This window comes from Siniperca chuatsi, linkage group LG6, assembly GCF_020085105.1.
Source record: "Siniperca chuatsi isolate FFG_IHB_CAS linkage group LG6, ASM2008510v1, whole genome shotgun sequence".
In the NCBI taxonomy this organism is placed as follows: Eukaryota; Metazoa; Chordata; class Actinopteri; order Centrarchiformes; family Sinipercidae; genus Siniperca; species Siniperca chuatsi.
In genome coordinates, this window is record NC_058047.1 from 24,143,684 (window position 1) to 24,166,368 (window position 22,685).

General features: G+C 40.9%; 1 protein-coding gene across 3 annotated transcripts; it reads right to left on the minus strand.

Moving 5' to 3' along the window:
- Positions 1-281: 281 nt before the first annotated feature.
- Positions 282-18,662, minus strand: cpeb2 (cytoplasmic polyadenylation element binding protein 2). 3 transcript variants are annotated; one of them, XM_044198654.1, is made up of 10 exons: positions 17,122-18,662; positions 15,015-15,284; positions 11,730-11,820; positions 9,645-9,695; positions 5,561-5,734; positions 5,359-5,448; positions 5,032-5,150; positions 4,804-4,918; positions 4,385-4,566; positions 282-4,073 (listed from the first exon to the last, which is right to left on the minus strand). In XM_044198654.1, exons 1-10 carry the CDS (start codon positions 17,617-17,619, stop codon positions 3,846-3,848), a joined length of 1,818 nt encoding a protein of 605 aa, XP_044054589.1. In that variant the 5' UTR covers positions 17,620-18,662; the 3' UTR covers positions 282-3,845. The 3 variants fall into 3 exon arrangements, with proteins under 3 accessions (XP_044054589.1, XP_044054590.1, XP_044054591.1); XM_044198655.1 differs by lacking the exon at positions 9,645-9,695 and adding an exon at positions 8,066-8,089 and having other exon boundaries at positions 17,122-18,042; XM_044198656.1 differs by lacking the exon at positions 9,645-9,695 and having other exon boundaries at positions 17,122-18,042.
- Positions 18,663-22,685: the final 4,023 nt, after the last annotated feature.

Genomic DNA, 22,685 nt, shown 5'->3' on the forward strand with positions numbered 1-22,685 from the left:
GATGGCTGAGAAGATTGTTCTTTGTGACTTTTGTAAATTTGTGCCTCAGCATGCGCTTTGGTTTGTTGTATATGTATGTACACGTGTAAAAATTCAACATACTGTATTAAAAAATACTAAATATATATATATATATATATACATATTCAATATTTCAATGTATTATATATATATTAAGGACTTCAATCATGATGTTTGTGTTTTTTGTAGAGCACATTCTCCTCTTTTTACTGTCTTTTTTGTGTTCCTCCAAACACATGCAGCATGCAGCAGCAGCCATGTTGTGTCCAAACAGAATGGGTCTTTATTCAGGTAAAAGTGAAAGAAAAAAAAAGGACTGTAATCAACACCCCATTTAAATACAAAACCAACAAAAATAAAAATAAACATGATATTCATTTTGCATATCAAAGAACCATTCAGTAATAATTAAAATCCAAACACCTCATAAACCACTTTTGTGAATCTATACACAAACTCTTGATTTAGAAATTAGTCACTTTAACAATAAAATTACAAATATTTAGCTTTAAAAATAATTAAACTCAAAATAATATCTTAGCAATTAGCATCTTAAATTTATATATAGTGTATTTCCACATAAAAATACAAAATAATACCAATGAAAATAAATATGAAAAATGATTCCAAGAATTCTGCTACTATTAAATGAAATAAAGTGTGGGATAAAACAAGATGAAATGAAATAGAAATATGCATGAAAAAGTCTCTCTGTTTGTTAGCAAAACACTATCCAAAATAACTACAATCATTTACATCAGTACAAAGATATCTGGATTTAAAAATAGTTGCAATGAAAAAACGGGGTTTCTTTTTCTGACAGTAAAAAATGACACTGTGGATCAGAAATTTGCAAAATATGCAATGAAAAAAATAAATCTGCATTAAAAAGGTTTACACTGTAGTTCTTACTTTTATACAAACATTAGAAACAGTATTGCACATCACAACACAGATTCGAGGTTAGTCAGCCTTTCAAAATGTGTTATATTCAAGTTTCAGAGCATCTATGAGGACAGGCAGCTGGGGCCCCGATGCAACAGGGGAGAATCTCAAGTGTCTTCCAAGAATATAATAAAACCTTCATGTTTCCTTCCTTCAAATGAAATGTGTCATGTGTATCAAAATAAGAATCAAATGTATATCAAAAACGTTGATGTTGTTACTAATGACATGATTCTTTGTCTTTGAACAGAACGTTTGGACATAATTTGCAATTGGGGGGAAATAAATTGTATAATAGTCCTATTCAAATAGAAAAATACAATCAAAATCAAATAGGTTTTTTTTTTGTCTACAAAAATATTGAAATAAATATGATTTTTACAAAAACAAAGACACAGAACAAAGTAACAGTGTTCAACACAGAAAATAGAACCTCACAAAAACAGCACGAGTCAAGTGTTACAGGTGACGATATTCAAACACGTTCGCATCATGAGAACTAAAGCCACGGTTGACGACGGGACGACGGGAGCTCGTTCTAACACTTTCATCTCCATCACGTTCCAACTCCCGGTCCTCACAACATCCAGACTATATTAGAATATATTAGAACGTACTGGATTTCCTGCTCTACTCATTCAGAATATAGATAACTTAAGACCACTGCTTCACGCTACTTCTTAAATAAGGAATCATGAAAAAATAAAATTTGATAAATCATCTGTAGAATTATAAATAGGTGGAGGTTTCAGAGAATCCACATCTGCACTGAAATCACTTAAGGGGGTGGATAAGAAATAAATTGAGTGGGGATATAAAAAGGAGTGCATAATATATATTATAAAAAACATATTGAAGGGCCAGTGAAGGGTAAGTAGCTGACACAAACAAATTATAATTATAAGACTCAACTATAAGTAAATAAACTTAAGAGTCTCAGTTTCATTAAGGTTTTGTTAACAGTACACACTTGATGCCTGAACACCGATACAGAGGAGCACACACCAGGGTATGGAACACAAAAACCACGACGACAGGAGAGCGACACGCTTTTACAGTACCAAACGGATGGCTGGGCCACCATCCTCACAGAAAGATTGTCCCTAAATAGTTTTTTTTTTTTTTGAGTAATTCAAGGGTCACCGTGGAAATCAAACAGACACACAACACAAACAAAGAGAAGAGAGTTTCACCTTTAGCACGCCAAGGGACCGCGTGCCATCGTCGTGAAAGGACGTGAGGAGATGTGGAGATATTTTATCTTTCAGTAACCGAGCCAGGGTTTCCCTGGATTCACGAAAGCCTGACTCTTTCAACTAGTCATTACAAAATAAGCAAGTTTAGTGAAGAGAACATGTTCTAAGGATGCTTATGAACACGACTTTCAGCCCAGGCCCACTTCCCCCAGTTCAGTCTTCCAAAATGATCAAGTCTTTTGTTTGCATTTGGTCTGGGAGGGCGGTGCTATATCAGATTAACCTTTGGAACCATGCAAAGATGCGGGATAGGAAGGGTGAAGGCAGAGTCATTTTGATGTTTTAATTCTCCTATATGTAATCTGTTGGTAACTAAACTAGAGCCTCAGTCTACACTAAAAACAGTCACACAGCACAGGGACGACACAAACACAAACCACTGAACACCACTCTGCTTCCAACAGGAATTTTCTTTTGCCATACAAGCCATCATGTCGCAAAATGATGGCCTCCACTAAGTCTACAGTAGAACCAATATCACTTTTTGTATTGTTAAGTATGTAAACGGATCAAACAACAGATAAACATCAATGCATGCAAGTTTAAATATGTTTTTCTTTTACTTATTTTGTCTTATTTGTCAGATTTTTTCCCCTCTTAGGCATTGGTAATAGATGGTCATACTACTCACTATAGACTTTTATGTCTTGTCTTTAATTATGATTTCAGTGGTTTGTTTTTTATTTTTTTCTCAGTGTTTTTTCTCTCTCACATCTATCCTGCATGCTATTTGTATAACTAAGCCTATTATAATAGCATGCACTTTCCATGGCAATCGGGGCCATTAGTGGTTGAGTGCATACTGCATTCCATTTTACATGATTCTGGTTTATAAATGGCAATAATATAATACCTACACATTTATTCATATATATGTATTTATAGCAGCAAAGCTTCTAAAATAGCTTGTTAAGTATAAATGTTGAATACAGTTAGCAGAAACCAGATTTAGTATTTTGAGGTATCACTTTATGGGTCAGCATGAGCGCAGATATAACCCTATCATCTTTTTTTAATAAACCCTCTAAAAAGAAGAAAGAGCCCATGGGAACATTAAAAAACAACTGTGTTTTGTTTGGTTTTTTTTGCGGCAGAAAAATGTGTCAATTTTATGCTTCCTATCTTTTTGCTACCTTTGGTTAATGACCTGGGGCAGGCTTCAACATTAGAGAATCAAGGTTTTCCCAGAAACAAGTGTGCACTACACGCACTGTAGGGTGGCTAGCAGCAGACAAACAGACAGACAAGCTGCCCCCATGCAAAAACATTCCCATATCTACTTTAAATCTCACATACAAAAATAATAATAATAAAAAAACCTACAAAAATCAATCTCTTTTTAAATCTCCTCTTAGAAAAGATGAAAGTACCACAAAAGAGTTGTAGAGTTGTCAGAGCCTGAGATGTGAGGGGGGTTTTGGTGAAAAACTGAGGCTTGTGGTGTTTGGCTGCTACAAAAGATATATAGATATATATATATAGTATATACTGTATAGTGTTACATACTCGATTATACTGATAGCTTAGGAGAGCAGGAGAGGCAGGACGATGCTCTTTTTTCCTGTTAGCCAGTGTTTCATTTCCTTTCCCTCTGACTGTGTCACCATGGCTGTGGTCGCATCTCTAGTTCCAGCGGAAGTGAATCTGGCGAGGACGGTCGGCTCCCTCTTTGACCAGGGGCTTGTGAAACTCTCGTCCGGCGCGGGAGTGGATGTTGGCCCAGCAGAATTCGCAGTAGTACTGCAGACAGGTGACATTAGCACAGAAAAAGGGAGCAAATTTCCCTCCACAGCGTGCACCCTGACACTCATCACATAGCTGATCATCCAGCACGTAGGGCTTCACCTCCACCTGCATACACACATTTTAGAGAAGACATGGAAAGTGCATAAATACATACAGTAAAAAAAATATAATGTGTATGTTCATGAAAGGCAGAGGCTTGTAGCAGTAGAGACTGGGAAGGAAGCTAATTTAATCAGCTCTAATAAGCTTTCGCTCACCATAGCAACAAGCTGCTGCTTGTCTGTGGTGATGCTGATGGTGCACACACACAGACTCGCATTCACAAATTGTATGAATGACACATCCTAATGATGACTGAGTGAAATACACTGGAAAAATATGGAATTTGGGAATTGTTAAGAAAGGGGAGGCTGTACCCGCTTGTCAATGTCACCATGCTGCAGCTGGACGAATCTCGCGCTGATGGCAGCGATGTAACTCTGTTGATTGGAGAAGGCCACTCGTCCCGCCCCCTTGGGGTACTTGAGCTCTGGATCGGTGTCAATTCCCGCGTAGCAGACTCCGCCGTAGAGACGATCCATAATCATGGCCAGCTCAACTAGTCAGAGGGTGAACAGAATGGTAGAAAAAAAAAATATATTCAGATGAGTGAAAGGATTAAGAAAAGATGTGGGAGGATGTGAGGAAGTTACACTACAGTAGGTGAGACAGAGCGGGGGAGAAGCTGTCAGACTCTTGATGCAGATTGTATCGCATGTCACTCATGGCTGAAGTACTTCCTAAATAGAAAACGGATATAAATTTACTTGAGGAAAAACAAAGTACGCATAATTACTTGCTCTCAGGGGACGAGGGACGCCTCCCACAAAGATGGTCTTGCGGGGATCAAGGGGCTGAGATCCGTCCATCACAAAATCACTGTCGCTCAGGTTCCAAGGTCGAATTTGCACCTGAAACAAAGATTCAAAAATTCAACTTTAAATCCACTCTCTCTTCATTCAGCAAAAAAATTGAAATGACAGCACGGTGTCTTTTCAGTGTGAGCTGGTGCTGTTGAACTCACCGGCTTGTCCTTGATGGTGGGGCTGGAGACACACAGGTAGAGCTTCCCGTCCTCCTCCATGCAGGCTTCAATCAGAGCCTGCACTGAGCTCTCCTCCTGGAACAGCAGGAATGCGTATCCTAGGAAACACACACATCCACAGACTCAGTGTGTGCATTAAACACATACAAATAAAGACACAAATATGCTTATAGATAAGGCATCATTTGAATACTGAGCACTACCAGTATTCAAATGATAGTTTCACAGCATCCAAGCTCAATGCAAATAAAGTTTAGTATCCATAAATGTATGTTTAATATGGAGGCTCGCTGCTTTTGTCAATACCTTTAGGTGGAAAGTAGGATTTGCTCTCTGCTTTGTGTGGCCAGTCCACCACCAGGTGACCAAAGCGGCGGAAGCTTGAGGTTATTTCATCTGAGGTAAAGTGGAAAAACAACAGACAGGTGAAACACGGTTGATAGAATAGAAGAAGCAAAGGGCGGGAGTAGAATGCAATCCTGAAACACTGTGTTATAGTTATCCTCACCTTCATCTATGTCAGGGGGCAAACCTCCCACGAACACCTTACGGGAGAAGCGCTCGATGCGCTCCCCATTTTGGTGGGGGTAACAGTTGGGGGAGCCAAGGACTCCTGGGACACCCTGGTTGCCGTGGCTATCATCGAGGAGATTATCATCAATAGGGAAGAGGGAGGAGCGGCCTGGTGGAGGAAAGAGGCAGTTAAGGCTACAGCAAATGTCAATCATTCACACAAAAACACACAAGCAGAAACACAAATCACAAACATGTAGCTAAACCCAGTCAAATTAAAGTATTCTGCGGCTCGTTTATGGAAATTCATATCTCTGCTATGACAAGGACAATCCAGAGGAGAGGATGTCTATAAAATAATGTTTCTGCTTTTATTGCAGTGTTACGCTGAGTGGTTGTGAAACAAAGCACCAGCTTAAAGTAAGGAATTCAATTCAATTCAATTTTATTTATATGGCGCCACTTCATAACAGAAGTTATCTCATTGAACTTTTCCTATAGAGCAGGTCTAGACCATACTCTTTATAATATTATTTACAGAGACCCAACAAATGAGCAAGCATTTGGCGACAGTGGCAAGAAAATACGTCCTTTAAGAATCGTGAGCAGTGTGGCAGATAAAGCGGGTGTGGAAAGGCAGGCTGTGTAGAACAATGCAGTTAATAACATCGTTGAGCAGTATGGACCCCCAAAGTGTTCAATATTAAAAAGATAAATAAACAATTATCAAATAAATTGTCATATGAATAAATTCTATCACATATATAAATTAAAGAAAAATATGTTTTAAAATTGATTACAACTCAGCTCCTGTCATGTTATTTCGTCATTCTGATTTTCATAATAACAGAGTTTTATAGGATTTAGACGATATAGTTTTGATAGAATTTTTAAAATGTTTTATTTTATATTCAAAATGCTCTTTTTCAAAAGTTGTTTTTTATTTAATAATGGCATTTTTCCCAATGACACTTATTTCATTTCACATTTTATTTCAGAAACGTCACTGTTCATGACAAGACATGGCAAGCACACTTAACAACTGCTTTCAGATTTAGCCAGAAAACTAAAATTTCCTTTTATTTATTTAGCTGGCTAACTAGGCGGGGTTGTGGGGTGGGTTTATCACTCAGCATTAAAGTGAAGGAGAAGGGTCCCCAGGTCTGCAAGCTAATGGGAAGAGAGTAAGGTCCCCATATGTGAGCGTGTCACTTCCATTCCCAGAAATTACACATGTCACTTCATTTTCTGCCACAAAAGTATAAAAGCAAATAGGCTACTACTTTCACATTTAATTGAACTCCTTTTCACTCGGAATGAGAGGTAACAGTATCTTCTGTGTAAAAAATCTGCTATACACCTAACGCACAGCAAAAAAAAAAAAAAAAAAAAGAAGCTATTTCTTTATCAGACAAAAAACATTATGTTAACACTACTCAAAGTTGTGACCGTTTTCAAATCTGGTCAAATAAAATTGAAAAAATAACTAAAGATGTTCCTCAGAGAAGATCAAAACACCTACTAAATTTGGCTTCTCACTTTGATGCTGAACAACAATCTAAGCTCAGAAGCTGGCTTAGCTAGTTAGCCAGCTAGGTAGGTAGTATGTGCAGCCATGTTAAGCTAAGGCGTAAAAGCTAAATAGGTTTAGATATTGTGTCTATGTACTGCATTTATTTACAGCAGCAGCCTCTAATTGGTTGATTCAGGACAACATTAGCATTGTTGTTGCTGTAGCTAACAGAAGCTAACTGGCTGAATCTGGTAGCAGTTTTTGAGCTTGCTAGCTTATGAGAGGCAGGGGGCATGTGATTGGCTGAAAGGTGGGGGGTGGTGACAACAACACTGTCATGAAAAGACACCTCATGAAATAAAATGCGTCGTTATGAAAAGTGACATGAAATAAAAGTTTAATTGGGAAAAATGCCTTTGAAAAAGGGCATTTTGAAATAAGAATGTCTATAGGGAAATAAAAATGATATCCCATGTAAGTAAATGATGAAATAACATTTCATAATAATGAACTGAGTTATAATAATTTTTTCAATTGTTTCACAAATGATTTGGCTCATTTATATATTTTAGACAATTTATCCATATGATTTTTTATTTCATAATGTCTTTTTACCCCCACTTGGGGGTTCCATAGAGCAGAGGCACAACTGCCATAGTGCTTCAGATAAACATGACCAAACATGAAACCCTTGACATCATGCATGTCTGGATACTAAAACAATATAATCGTGAAGTCATTTTGTTATATTTTTTGGTAGCGAACCAACAATCATTTATTGGGTAAAATTTAAAAACTTAACGACTGTATAACATCACCACAAACAAAACAAAAAAATCAATGCGTTCCTGATTTTAAAAACAGACAGACAATTTGAAGTCTGACTCCAGACTTATGGTCTCAGTTTGGTATCCATTCAAGCAATAAAGCATGCCACAAGAGAATAAGCCACAAGGAAAAAGACATGTTGTAGAAAGCTGAGTTTACCTCGGCGTCTCCCATAGCTCCTGGCTGCATGTAGAAAAGTACAGAGTGCAAGTTTCAGCTGTACAGACATCCTCAAAAAGTACATGTAACCTCTATGGACTTTAATCTGCAGAGTTATCTCATGACCTCATTATCCATCCACCTAGCAATTTAGTCAGTGGCAAATAAGCTGTCAATAACAAAAAAAAGTCCACTAAATTGACTTTTTAATACTTTAAACAGAGCTTAGCTTACATCCTCCTGAGACCCAGAACAAGATTTATCATTTTTTCCTACATCACGCCTTTGGATAAAATAAACATAATAGCAAAAAAAAAAACAAAAAACAGGACACATCCCTTGTGGCCATCAAGACAAACAGTAAGTATCTGAAGATGCACATTTATGTGTAATTTACTACACTGCGTAGTAAAACACATAAAATAAATATACAGACATTCCTATTGTCTCTACAAATGACCCATACAAAGACATTTCCCGGGTGAACAAAATAATTTCACTCCTCTCAAAACTCATTTAACTACTCCTTAGACACTTTCTACAACTTATCTTTCTTTTTTCCATAAAATGCACCAGATCTGATGGAAGCCATTTGGAAAATCAGAAAAATTTACTTATCAAGGTCCAACTCCACATATGTTACATCACTGAAAAGCCCTGGATGTCCTCTGTCAGGGACACCAAGGCTCATCTCAGCAACATGTTCGGTCTTAATGACATGTGCCAAAAACGGCCTCCAACACAGCACAGAAATGAATTGCTGATTGCTGGGTCTCAGGAGGAAACAGCAAGCCCCAGAAACAATAAAAAGCATGCACGCAATTATTTTCAAATGCTGTCTGACCCAGATTTGTGTTCTATTGAGACTGTTATAAAACAAGATTTTTTATTTTGACACCAGCATGACGTGTGTCCACATGTGAGGCAGAAAAAGAGTCTGCAGGGCTACAATTATTCTAAGTGGCACTGAAAATTAACATTTTAATGAAGGGATGTAACAAAGTCATGTCTGTGGTGCATTCAAAATCGTCAGGTGACTTAGTATAACAATGGAAACACTCCTTTTCATGTGAGTGCCAACAAAAAACATTAGTATGGTAGATCTTTAGGTTGGATTTAAAAAACTAATTTTAAAAAGCACATAGTCACCAGTGGCAATTGGGAAGTTTGAAAACGCTACACTGATGATAACATTATAATACATAAAATACAATGATGCTTATAGAGCCCAGAGTGGCACTACATAGACATTTTGATGACAAATGGCACTTTATGCAAATATACTGTATGGATTTCTTAAAATAATAGAAACCTAATTAACAAATACTGGCAGATATTCTCTTCTCTACAACAGCCCTAACACATGTCACTTACTCTGACCCTATTGTACCACTGTGAGTCTGGTGAGTGTATCTAAAGAGTAACAGCGGAAGCATCATGAGATCTGGAGACACAGTTCTCATGATGCTTCCACTGAGAACTGTTTCTCCATGCGCATTTTCAATTTGCGCATTAAAAACAGCTGGATGGAAACGCCGAAAATACGCAACAGAGGAAGATGGTGCTAAGAGATAATTACCATTGAGCATGAGTAGGCCGTCAGCCCCGGGGTTAGGGCATCCCACACGGCCTGACATGAGAAACAGACACACACACACACACACACACACACACACACACACACACACATAAATAGGGATGAGACACAGAGCAGATGGAGAGGACAGGGCTAGGCAAATGTGTGGACATGAGAGCGAGAACAAACACACACACACACATAAAACTGCCTGTGAATGTGTTACAACAGCCTTCTCACATGTCTACAGTGAGCACTACAGTCAGCAAAAGGAACAAAGCTCTTCCTATTCTCAAAGATACCTTGAGCTGATATTACGAGAAAACAGAGTGAACTTAGCTGAATGAAACACTTTGTTTCCGTCAACAGTAAAACAGTTAGATTGGAGTCTTTGGACAAAACGGATCATTTCCTTTTCAGCTCCAAGAATTAGACTCTGAAAGTTTCCAGTTTTATAGTTTTTTAAACAATATCTTTGAGTTTTGGATTGTTAGTTAGGCAAAACAAGCAATTAGAAAATGTCAACTTAGGCTCTGGGGAATTATGATGGACATTTTTTTTTCACTTTTTTTCTGACATTTTATAGACCAAAAGATGAATCAAGAAAATAATTGGCATATTAATCAACAATGAAAATAATCATTAGTTGCATCCATAATTTCAATCATATTTTAGTTAGATTGTAAGTTGAGAGTCAAGTTAAGTCACCTTTGACTCCTTTTGACACCTTTTAAAGCCCCTATGTGTAGATTTTAATAATGTGATTATAGCATCTTTTACATTATAGATACGATTTTGTTCGTGGAAAAATGAGACAATATCAGGGAAAATAGGTATAGACTGTGTGTTGCTATTGAGCTATTCTTTCTCACTGTCAGGGCATGGGTGTGTATTGCTGTCTGTCAGTGTCTTTTTCGATTCTACCACTGGGTGGCACCAAAGTCAGAAATGTTCAAATTCTACACTGCTGCTTTAAATGTTAAATAGCACTTACACACCAATACTAAAAATGACACAGGGATTCAAAAAAAGTTGCATGCGTTCAAGCTTCATTGGCTGCATTTTTTTTTTAAAGCAAAAGACAAAAACTTTTTTTTAAATATAAGCACTACAATTGTATTGCCATTATTTTGGAGCTGCTAGTCAGAATACTGTACGATGTTGTGTTAGCCATGGCAATGCTATAAATGGCAGAGCCCACCCTTGCAAGCCCTCCTTCCCTCTCGTCTCCTCTCTTGGCTGTCATACACAGCGTGTGAAAGTGTAATCACATCTAAAATTAGTCTAGATCCCCCTCTCTCTGCTGTGCATGCTGGCCCATGTCCTCTCCATCTGCTCCGGCAGGAAAAACAAGAAACTCGCCCAAGAAAGGAGGGCACAGGTTGAGTCCTGATTTTAGCAGGGTCTTAATGGAGACAACAAATAACCATTTTGGTGCTTCTACACATATGCCAACAAATAACGACTGTATGCATGGTTTGGTTTTACCGGTGTTGTTATTTCTGGGTCACGCTTCAAGTGTAGCTGGCCTGTGAGGCTGTAAATGAGCTACAAGCAGCCATCTCTAGGAGAGGAGGGTAAGGACGGTTATTTGACACTGCTCCTAGTTGTCCAGCAGCTGAGCCCAGGAGGCCAGGACAGTGTCACACTACAGTACATTCTCTGCTTGCTACTGGCAAACCACGAGGAATAATTCAAAAGAAACCCAGGACTATTTATACATCTTCTAGTTAAAAAATTCCAAGTCATCTGTGATATGCACATGCATGCTCTGTCAGAAAACATCTCTAATCATCTCTAATTACTAATTAGCGATATTCACGGCAAAGAAAAGTGCCATCATTTGTCTCCTCTCTCTCCTCCACTCCTTCCTCAGCTCTGTCCTGCTGCCCAGGTTAAGTAGCAACAGGATCAGAGCTGGAAGGTCATGTAAATGTGCAGCTGGTGGCAGAAGTATTAAGCTCTCAGCGGGGGAGAAAAATAAGCTTGTGTGTGGAAAAACAACACAGCTCTGGGAGCAATGGGCCCGTTGCTTCCCTGCGCGATGTCAGGCCTCCTCACCAAACATAGATAGAAAGGGAAACTTACCTTTCATCGGATCCTGCTCAGCTCGCATGATGTCAATCAGAGAGCTCTCCAGGGAGTGCATGTTCAGACTGTCGTACATTCTGGAGCGGTCCTGAGAAACACAGGTGTGAGGTTTCATATCATCCAGAGTCAGAGCTGACAAAACAAACACACGTCACGATGCGTGTCTAATTCCTCACGTTTACACTTTGGTGATTTGGCTGGTAAATAATAAAGCCTCTGAAATGTGGGTATTTGGCTTAACACGTAAGAGATTTAAGAGAGTGAGTAGCTCACGCTTGGATTAACATTCTTTCCGTATTTATTCACTTCAGGGGTCTGAAGGTACATTTGTGAGTGGCCTATAGGACGGATTCCCCAGGATCTCTGGACTTGTTCCCAGAGACAGACGGAGAGAGAATGGAAACCAAAACCAGGAGTGGCATTTAGCCGGAGAGCTGAGATGGAGGTTGTGAGCTCATCAGCGGGCCAGTGAGATAGCAGAAACTATGGCACACTCATATGGTAATATTCTGGTGACTAGCATACCTATTTCCACACCCAACATAGTGGCAGAGTAAAGGTCAATTCTTCATGCTTCTGCTTTTGGCTTGCTTTCCCATTTATTAGTTTAGTGCAATAGTGACAGTAATTCATAAAATGGAGAATGAAAAGTTGTATTAGATGGCATAGAATAGAATTACAACTAAAATGTAAATATAATCCGGTAACTCCAGTAACTTAACATCTACTTCATCACTGCATTACCTGTTTAAAAGATGTTGATAAGGGGATCATTAAAACAGGTTGCCAGACATTGAAATTGGCTTCACATCCACTGCTATTGGGTGAGTTCAACTAAATCACAAGAAGATTTATTTTTTCATTTACCACTAATATTATCTAGCCATGCATATACATTTTATTTTAACTATTCCACATTTGGAAATATCTTTCTCTGATTATCACATCAATACAAGGTGACAGTGTGCCTTTTATTCTAAAATGTATTAAAAATGTAGTGTTTCAACATTGTAAAGGGTTAACAGCAGAAAACTCAAATTAGATATCACACAAATAAATCCAAAACTATCTGTATTGCGTGATACGACTAAAGGCAGATGAGACAATAGGACTTTTATGGCAATTTGGGTGAACTGACTGTTTAAAACAAAAGAGCTGAGTTGTCCACTGGTCTATTAGTCAATGAGTAATTTTCATGACAGGCCAACATTTTCAGAAGGACTTAAATGAGTACTCCAATGATTTAGCATCGCAGTCCTACAACAATGTCGGACTCATGAAGGACAGTTTGAAAAGAAGGATCAAAATCTTTGCAGCAGAACCAGACATATCGTCTTTTTTTATTCCATACATTCTTCTACCTTGTCAAAACCTGGCACCTACATTACCCACAATGAACCTTGACTCCATTAACTTGACTGCACAGATTTGGGTGTGTGTTATGCTATTAGCCGCTAATGTAGCATCGAGCTGCTGGCTTCAAGCAGAGATGAGGAGCGGGCTACTGGTAAGCTCACACACACCACCAGATTTTTTTCATGTCCAAGCTTGTAGTCTTCAGCCCCAACAGTGACATCACTTGAGGCAATTTATCAAACTTTGCACAGCTCCCTCTGGAGCCACAACAGGCTTTATGCATCATATATGCAGTAGCACTCCCCAACACTTGTAAACAGACTTTGGATGTGTAAAACTGGTGAGGTTCCCCTTTAAGCCACCAGTCAGAACTGGATGAGTGTCCGCAAAAAGACTTTACTTGTCTGCCATTATGGATCGGGAGGAAATTGTAACACACACAAAAGTTCAGCGTACAGCTGTGGGAATCATGGTGTTAGGTGGATTTCTCTTTTACTTTAACAATGTAGTGTTAAAACAACAACAGGTAGAAAATTGCTGTACAATTTTAAGAACTGTCAAGACAGACTACAGGCACACTACACAGTGACTCTCTCCTATCTTCCTCAGCCTACCTCTGCGTGATGTCTAAAACATGACACAGCAGAGATGTGTCACTGACTGCCAAACATTAAACAGAAGGGAAGGAAGGAAAAGACTTGGAATCTGAAAAATTCTGGGTCTGAGACTGTTTATGGAAATTAACAATCCATGGAGTCAAGCCTGTTTCCTGGAATAGGAAGCGTTGTACTTCTTGGCACTGATATCACTAATAATTTGAGCTCATAGCAACAGTAATACCATTTGATGACACCATTATTTAGGTGATATCATTATTTTAGTCTGAATGAGTCACAGTAATGAATATCTTTTCTGTTAGAGATCATTAAAATGTGCCATTATTCTTAGAATGAATGAATGTATTTAATTAACCAAGTTTGCAGTTTTACTGAGTATTAAATATGTGTCCTTAAGAAACACACTGCATTATAAACTATACTCTGTGGTACAGTCAGTGTTTTTTATGAAGAAATACACTGTTGAGTACAGTAACAGACAGTCAGTGCAGTTATTCTTATGTAACAGTGAAAGCCTCTAACATACAGCCTCACCAGCCTGTGACTGACTGACTGTTTTTACATGAGAATTAAAACCTCATTTTGGTCTAATTACCAACACTGTTAAAAGCAACTAAAGATAAATTAAACATAATTAAAGAAAAGAAATCAGTTAGATGAGTCTCAAACTAGTTAAATACTGTTCCCTGCCCAAATAATCATAATTACTACTAGTGTCTATTTGATTATTAGTATATGATATGATATATATTGTTGACAAGTGTTGTGTACATGTTGTACAATATTGTGTATAATTCAAAACCTTCGAAAATGAAATGCATTAAGGTCGACGCAATTTTGTTTGCATCATTTACAACTCCTCCCATCTGATTGAAATGCTTACAATACTGGCCCTTTTATGGGAATGTACATCTACACACTGCCATGTTTGTCTAAAGAATCCTTTGCTTTCAGTCTCTCTATTGATAAAAAAATTCTTATTCCCTTTAATTTTCTATTTCATGAAGGGATCTCAACTGAAACTCTCTCTCTCTCTCTCTCTCTCTCTCTCTCTCTCTCTCTCTCTCTCTCTCTCTCTCTCTCTCTCTCTCTCTCTCTCTCTCTCTCTCTCTCTCTCTCTCACACACACACATACACACCTCTTCATCATTCCCTTTGTCCAATCTCTGATTCAAATGATTGGGTATGCCTCTGTTACTAGTTCTTTCCCACCTTTAAAGCCACCGATTCTCACACAGTAACGCAAAAACAAAACCCACCCACACACAAACACACACCAGCCAAAGCAGTAACAACCCAAAACATTTACCTGCAGGGGCAACAAAGTGTTGCTGTTGCTGTCTGTGCGAAACATGTTCTCCTCTATCCAGGACTTAGGCCCCAGTGATCCTCCAGAGCGTGGGAACTTGGGAGGAGCGATGACGTTGCTCGAGAAGGGCTTCTTCAGTGGCGAGACGTGGCTGACGGAGCCAGGTACGCCCATGCCACTCCCTCTGCGGTGGTCCCGGCCCCAGGACATCCCACTGGAGCCCCAGCCATTGCCCTGGTGACCGCCCCAGGGAGATGGCTTCACCATGGGCTGCACACACATCGAGGGGGACAGAGGGTGTGAAAAGATGGAAGGTTAAAAAAAGGCATGTAGTTCTTTTTGTATATTTTTAGTATCTATATAATAATAATAATAATAATAATAATAATAATAATAATAATAAAACTTTAAGCCCTGCGACGAGTTGGCCACTGTCCAGGGTGTACCCTGCCTAAGGCCCAAAGTCACTGGGATAGGCTCCAGTCACCCGCGACCCCTAACGGGACCAAGCGGTAGAAAATGGATGGATGGATGGATAAAACTTTATTTATAGAGCACTTATCAAAACAAAATACAAAGTGCTTCACAACAAGAGAAATAAAATACCACAAATATATTATATATTATTTCCATTTCATCCTATCCTGTCTTTCTATCCTTGCTTTTCTCCCTGTCAGTCACAGCCTAGCTTGATCTGCTCCTGTAACGGGTGGGTAGATAAGAAGATTTAAGGCTTTAAGACTAATACTAAGTATCCCGTGTGCTGCGACACCGCCAGTGTAAGTTACACACACTCTCTCTCTCTACCTGGACCTTAAGCATATCATACATCCGATCGCATCATGCTTAATCTTGCATGCTTTCACGTGAAAATCTAACACAGAGGACAATCAACTTTCTGTTCCTCACACACTCAATACATAATGTGATCTAAATTTTTCCTTTTGTCTTTGTATCAACTGCAAACAGCTATGGAATGTCAGATAGTGGCGTGCTTAAAAAACTAGGATAATGCGAGTGCTGTTAAAGAAAATGGGAACGCCTAGAGAGTTTGGTTTAGAACTCTGACGGACATGAATGATGTTACAAGTAGCTGTTTTACTCGTGTACAAAAGAGCCATTGAAAAAAAAAAGCATTTTACCAAACAACAAACCAGTAACAAAACAAATATATTTTCTACTACATGCTGCATTTTATTAAATTAGTCTCCTTTTAATGTGTTGATCCCTTGGATGTGTGTATGACTGTGGGACCAACAGGATTGGTTGTCTTTGGGGGTTTAATGAAAATATATTTACATAGTACTCATAATCAAAGCAAGGGGTTAAAGGTCAGTGAAACACACACTAGCTTGCAAACACACACCCAATGTGCATCGCATGAGAAACCTGAAGCTGAAGGCTGCAAACGCATAGGCCCCAACACCACTGCATAGTCCCAACCTTCATGTAAGCCTCTATTGCTATTACTGGTCTTTCCTGGAGTCCCCTAACTGCCTGCCAACACACACACACACACACACACACACACACACACACACACACACTATCAAGATACTAGATGTCTTAATTTCACCAAAATAAACGTCTATTCAGGACACCAAACCCTGCAAGCCTTTGTACTCCCACTGACTGAACCACAAGACAGGGATGGTCCAGTGCCATGTGACTGCATCCCACTGCCAGCTTCCAGGAGAGAACAACAGCTAGATTCAGTGCTGCTCTCTTGTTCCCCTGTTCACCCCTCCCTCCCTTTGCCTCAAGAGTAGTGACTGCAGCCTTTGCAGAGGACATGACAAATGCATTACGAAGTAAAAAAAAAGACTATTTGTCCTTCAAAGACTATGGTAATACACACACACACACACACACAAACACACACACAGAACTCTTAAGGCTGGGCTTTATCTCTGCAGAGTCACAAGATGCCCCCTAACCTAAGGACATCCTGGTGGTTGAACATCATGATTCAAGTAGGCTAAAAAAGAATGGAGCCTGAGGCCTATTTTTGGTCATTAAAGGTGGGAATACTAACTAAAAGATGGGTGCATAAGATAGGAGAGCTTCTGTGTCCCCTTCATGTGATTTATGCCCTATAGCAGCTCACCTGATGTTGGTTGTAGTTGTTCCTCTGCTGCAGGAAGGCGCCCTGCTGGGGATGCATCTGGGGACTGACCGGGGACCTGCGACTCTGCGCCTGCTGAGGGACGTTCATCTGGGGCGAGAAAGGACCGCTGAAGCCCTGCACATTAATCCCGGCGCACGGATTAACTGACACTGGCGAAAAACTCTGGAAGAAGGCCGGGTTGATGGAGGAGGGGATACCTGGGTAGAAGCTGTTGTCAGAGTCCGTGTTGGGCATCTGGTTAATGGCGTTCGCGTGGATGGGGTTGATGGAGTTGGGTGCGGGAGGGGGCGAGGAACTGGTCTGGACGGACCACGGGGTGTCGAATCCGGGGAGGGAAGGTGAAGACGAGCCTACGCTGGCGCTCTGCATCTCCTGGGTGGAGAGGTTCGGGAAAGCGGCGCCGAGACCTCCGGACAACATGTTGCCGGTGCTGCTGCTGCCATTGCCATTTATATGGTGGGCGATGGGGGAGTCCATCTGGATCTTGTTTGGTGTTACGGAAGTGGGCGATGGCGACGCAGCATCGGCTTCAGCCTCTTCCACTGGAGAGCCGCAGGGATCAGCAGCGCTGTGCTCGGGCTTAGAGAAGGGCTGCCTCTGCGGCAGGTGACTGAAATGTCTCTGGGGTGGGGGCGAGTCTGTGGGGCTAAACTCAGTGTGCTGACTTAACTGCTGATGTATTTTTCGGCTGTGCTGAAGGTCACAGATCGACTGCGTCGGGCAAAAATGATCTCGATCGAAATCTGGAAAAGCTAGCCTATGTTCTGGTTTAGATGGTTATAATCCGGCGTGAACGAGATCAGCAGGCTGTCGCGGTTGTCGGGTTGGTTCGGTTGCTTCCCGGATTTGCTGACCGTGCTGCTGCTGTTGCTGTCCTTTTCCTCGGTTGACGGGGGTAATTGTGTGGTTGTCACCCCCACAGGCTCATCCTGCATGTTTTGCTGATGCGCAGCAGCTGACAGGAACAGCGGGGACGCGGCGACGCCACTGAAGGGCGAACCGGGGCGCAACTGGCTGCAGGAAACCGGCAGCACGAGGCGTAGTGTCCGTCAGCCGGCTTAAAGATACCGAATTCGACTTTAAATGAAGCAAATATATGCGTTTGAAAATATCTTGACCACCGTTTCTAAATGAGTTCTCTTTAATAGAAAAATGTCTACATAGGCTGTTAGCTACAGGCAGAGAGTGAGGAGGGGGTCTGGCCTGTGCAAGCAGTCGGCTCGTTCTAGTCGTAATCTCTGTTTTACTCGGTGATATTATCATAATATCTAAAGACCGAGCTATTTCGGCCAAGGAGTAGTCTAGCCGAGGCCGTGTGGTCCATTCCTGTCCGACCGTGCTACCCCCTCCTCTGGTTACCGGTGTTGTGCTGCTGCGGCAGAGGATTAAAGATCCCCGAGTGAATCTACGTCACGACTGCATCACGGCTCGGTGCGCCCGCCTCCAGCCTCGAGCCCGAGCTGCATAGAGGACCGCATTGTTTACGTCATGTTTTCATTATTCATAAAGTGCAGTAGGCCTACACCCTCAGCAAACCCCAGGAAGTAGCCTACACTTGTCTGAGTAACACAGTGAGCATAATTACAAATGTCATTAATATTCCTGTAGAGACTTGTAGTGAGTCTGCTTCTCAGTAATGAGTCTGTAATGACCTTTTACTTGCTCTATAGTCTCATGCGCAGAGTACAGGGCTGTTATGTAGGCTGAAATTATTTCATAGTTGTCATGTTTTTATTGTATTGTTCATTTCATTAATGCAAAGTTGAGTGTTTTATAATATTTTGAAATGAACTGACGTAGCATATCCACAAGCTTATAGAGCCATTTATTTCATTTTACTTCCCAATCAACCTCGAACAGAATCTAGATTAATCAGGGACTTCTTACTCAACCAAAGTCCTGCAAGATCAGAAGGAAGGAAGTCTAAGAACTCGCCATGTCACATTATGAGGAGAATGTCTCCTCATAAATGTTTTCATTAAAACTTAAACATTACCAGACCACATGATGTGCCACAGTTTGCTTGGGCTTGTGCCTGTCAGTATTCAGTCCACAACCATTGCGCGTGCGTCTGCGCCGGCGTCACTTTACGCACGGACGCCAGCAGCTAAATATAGTATTCTATGTCAGCGCGTGTCAAAGAAGATCGTCTGTTCTGAACTCAGAGCTGACATGCAACTCTACCATATGATGTGCCTCATAAATGGCCCCCACCAGCAGCACTACATGGCTACTGGCAAATTATATTTTAGTGTGGATGGGAAAGAGTGAGTGTGTGTGTGTGTGTGTCTCAGAGTAGGCCTACGTCACCATCTGACTGCTCATTTGTGTTTGAGGACTGAAGAGAGAAACAACAGAGGGTTTTAGGCTAACTCTTCCCTCAGCCGATGAATAGTAGATGTCTTTTATTCACTTTAAAATACAAAACAAGTTTCAGCTGGGGACTGGGGAGATGCAAATGAGCAACACTTGTTGTTTGTACAAAAAGGCCCAGTTAAAGCTGCAGTTATAGATTTTATTGTGTTATTCCAGTTCCTTCGGTGTGAACGCTATTGTTGTGTAACATCAACAGACACGGATCATTTCTCTTTCTCAGTATTGAAGCTGAATAAATCATTGTTGTCTCTGTGTGTGAATGTGGTTTCTAATGAAGAGGAAAAATACCAGAGTAGCAAAGCAATGTGCATGATCAACGTACCATCTGGTTGCTACTAATGATGAGGGCTTATCTCAGCACAAACTACACACAGCTTTCCGCCCTGCATTGTCACCTATACAATGCTTTTTAAAAAAATCAAAAGCACCTGATTACAAAAGCAATGGCAGCTTCCTAACCTCACCTAAAACTCAGGGAATATTTTTAGACTAAATGTTATAAAGTTTCGTTGTTATGACTGCTGGGAGTCTGCCAAGTGTCTACCAGGAAGGTTTTGGTTCTCATACATTATCATTACCATTGTTACATTAGTGCTACAAAGCCTTTCCTGCATGTACAAATGTTTTGGTGATGAGAACTTTACATTCCCTTAGCTTTAACACATCATGAACCTCATCAATGACAGGATTTTGACTCCAATCACTGATGTCTTGATTTCCTTCTCGCGTTTCACAGCACCTTGAGCTGTTTTGGGAAGTAAGAAGACACCCCCCAGAAATTCCCCATCATAAGGTCCCAGATGGGACAGTCCCACCAGTTAGAGGGGCAGGTGTGGTGGCCACGGCTGGAGCTGAGCACCAGTGATTAGCCAGGCCCAGTAAGTGCTGGAGGGGAGTGAAATGGGGCAGGCTGCCAGCTGCTGGTATCTGACGATGATGGGCTGGGGGAGGGGGTCAGCCAGGGTGGGTGGGGTGGAGGCGGGTTTGGTGGTAAGTGGTAAGGGGGTCAGTTCTCTGACTCCCAGCTGGCCCTGCCACATACAGAGTGTGGCACATCTATCCAAATGACTAACCTGTGCATAGTTCGGCAACATTTGCATTCACCTTTAGATTTAGCTGTATTGTCTGTGCATGCACACTGGGGCGTATAGTGTACATGGGGAATAAATGTAAATGTAAGAACACAAATATTGAAAACACTGTACTTGTAAAGCTAGCTCTGTTTAGGTCTCTGTCTGAGTGGATGGCTGTCACACTGCAGCTGCAGTCGCCATAGCAACAGGTAATCTGCATTTCTTTTTGTGTGGCTGATTACTCTGTTTGACTCAGGGCTCTCTCTCAGTCTCACTCTTTAGGGTTGGGCAGAAAGCATTGATCAGCTCATCCTGTTTGACAGACCTATCCATCAGCTGTGATGACTCTATTCTGGGATTCATTTGGTGTGTTCCATCTCTTATAATCCTATCTCGGCATACAGGAAGTACGCCTCCTGTGTGCCTCTCCACACTGGTTTCGTATTTCAAAGATGTCATCAGGCAGAGGTGCTGTCGACCTACTTTCTCAGTGGAAACCACCAGACTCAAACAGTGGTAATAAAGTCAGATTAGTACAGTCTATACCATTATATCATCATTCCTCTGTATGATTAAAGGGTTGGTTCACCCAAATTACAAAAGACACATTTTATTTAGCTATAGTGGTATCTACCTATGTAGATTGTTTTAGTTTAATTTGTCCAGGATAAATGGAAAAATATGCTTTTTTTGGTAATTTGGATGAACTGGCCCTTTAACTTTGTCATTGTTTCCCTATTAGTGTATTATATTTTTTGCTTAGTACTTCTATTCCTGTGTGCACTGACGTGATAGTGAGCAGCTGTAACAAAAGATTTTCCCCTCGGGGATCAATAAAGTATTTCTGATTCTGATTCTGATTTACCAAGGCTTGCTCTACCTGAGGTTATAATTTTGCATGGCAGTCTGCAGTTTTAATGCCAGCTCATGGAAGGGTTTTTTTGTTCAGATTTGCACCCAGCATGGCCTCCAGGATGGAGGTGTCTTTGTTGCAGTAAATTGTCCCTTTGTTGTGTCTCTCTGGGCTCTGAATAGCTCTTTGTGTCGCTGACTGATAAAGCTTCTGCAAACAGTCATCTCACTCACACACATGCGCACACGCAAACACAGACACACAGCCAGAGGTGTCGGTAATGATGTTATACCCACATTAGATCACAAACTTACAAACAGATTGACATACAGTGCGACAGTAGATGCCTGGATAAGCTTATCTCTTATCCAAACTGGGCCTTGTCCCCAGCGGTCACACCTACTAGTCCCACTTTAAGCCACTATTGCTTCAGAATTAATCAAAAGCCCCCATCTATGATTGGTATTATTCTGTGAGACTGAATGAGCAGTAGGTCGGTATCAGAGTGGCGCATATTTGCATTTTATGGCCCACTGCAGAAGGCTTGCGGGACTGATTAGGTGGTTGGTTTCTCCGAGGCTGGAGGCCTGAGACCAGGCAGGCACATCTGTCACACTTTACACATATTATAAGTGTGGACGGGTGTGATTCTCCTCATCAGACTGGGCCGTATGTGACCTTACAGTAGTATTGTTAACTCAAAAGATAAATCCTTTGCTCAATTTATTACAGCTTTCATCATCTTTGATCGACTTTATCCCGTGTTCTTTGTCTTAGAGCTCTCCTGACTAGTGCTCTTGTCGCTAATCCTTTTCCCAATATTCCCGCGAGTGCTCTCCAGTGATTGTGTCCACATCACATCTGTCTACTCTCTTAGCTTCTGCTTGTGTGTGTGTGTGTGTGTGCGTGTGTGTGTGTGTGTGTGTGTGTTAGGGAAAGAGATGGCGTTATCTTAATGTCAGAGTAAATTTTCCTTTGGTTGTTGCACAGAAGCCAGAGCTCTGTTGTAACAGCAAACATTCGCATGAACAGATAACACCCTCCAGCCTTCTGCTTTCCATAGGCCGTTTATTTGCACACAAATACATGAATGGCACACACGCAAGCTGTAATGTCAGCCAACAACAGGGGTCTCAGACATATGGAGATGCCTGTAATGCTGTTTAAAGGAGAAACAAAGAGGAAACCCATAAGCACACACAGACAGCGTGTTCTCTGACTCAGTCTATGAAAGCACCTGT

Coding starts and splice junctions, on each gene's coding strand:
- cpeb2 (XM_044198654.1), bottom strand. CDS start 17,619: ATGGACTCCCCCATCGCCCACCATATAAATGGCAATGGCAGCAGCAGC. Junction 15,285..17,121: donor ACAACTACAACCAACATCAG/GTGAGCTGCTAT, acceptor ATGTGTGTGCAG/CCCATGGTGAAGCCATCTCC. Junction 5,449..5,560: donor GCCCCCTGACATAGATGAAG/GTGAGGATAACT, acceptor ACTTTACCTCAG/ATGAAATAACCTCAAGCTTC.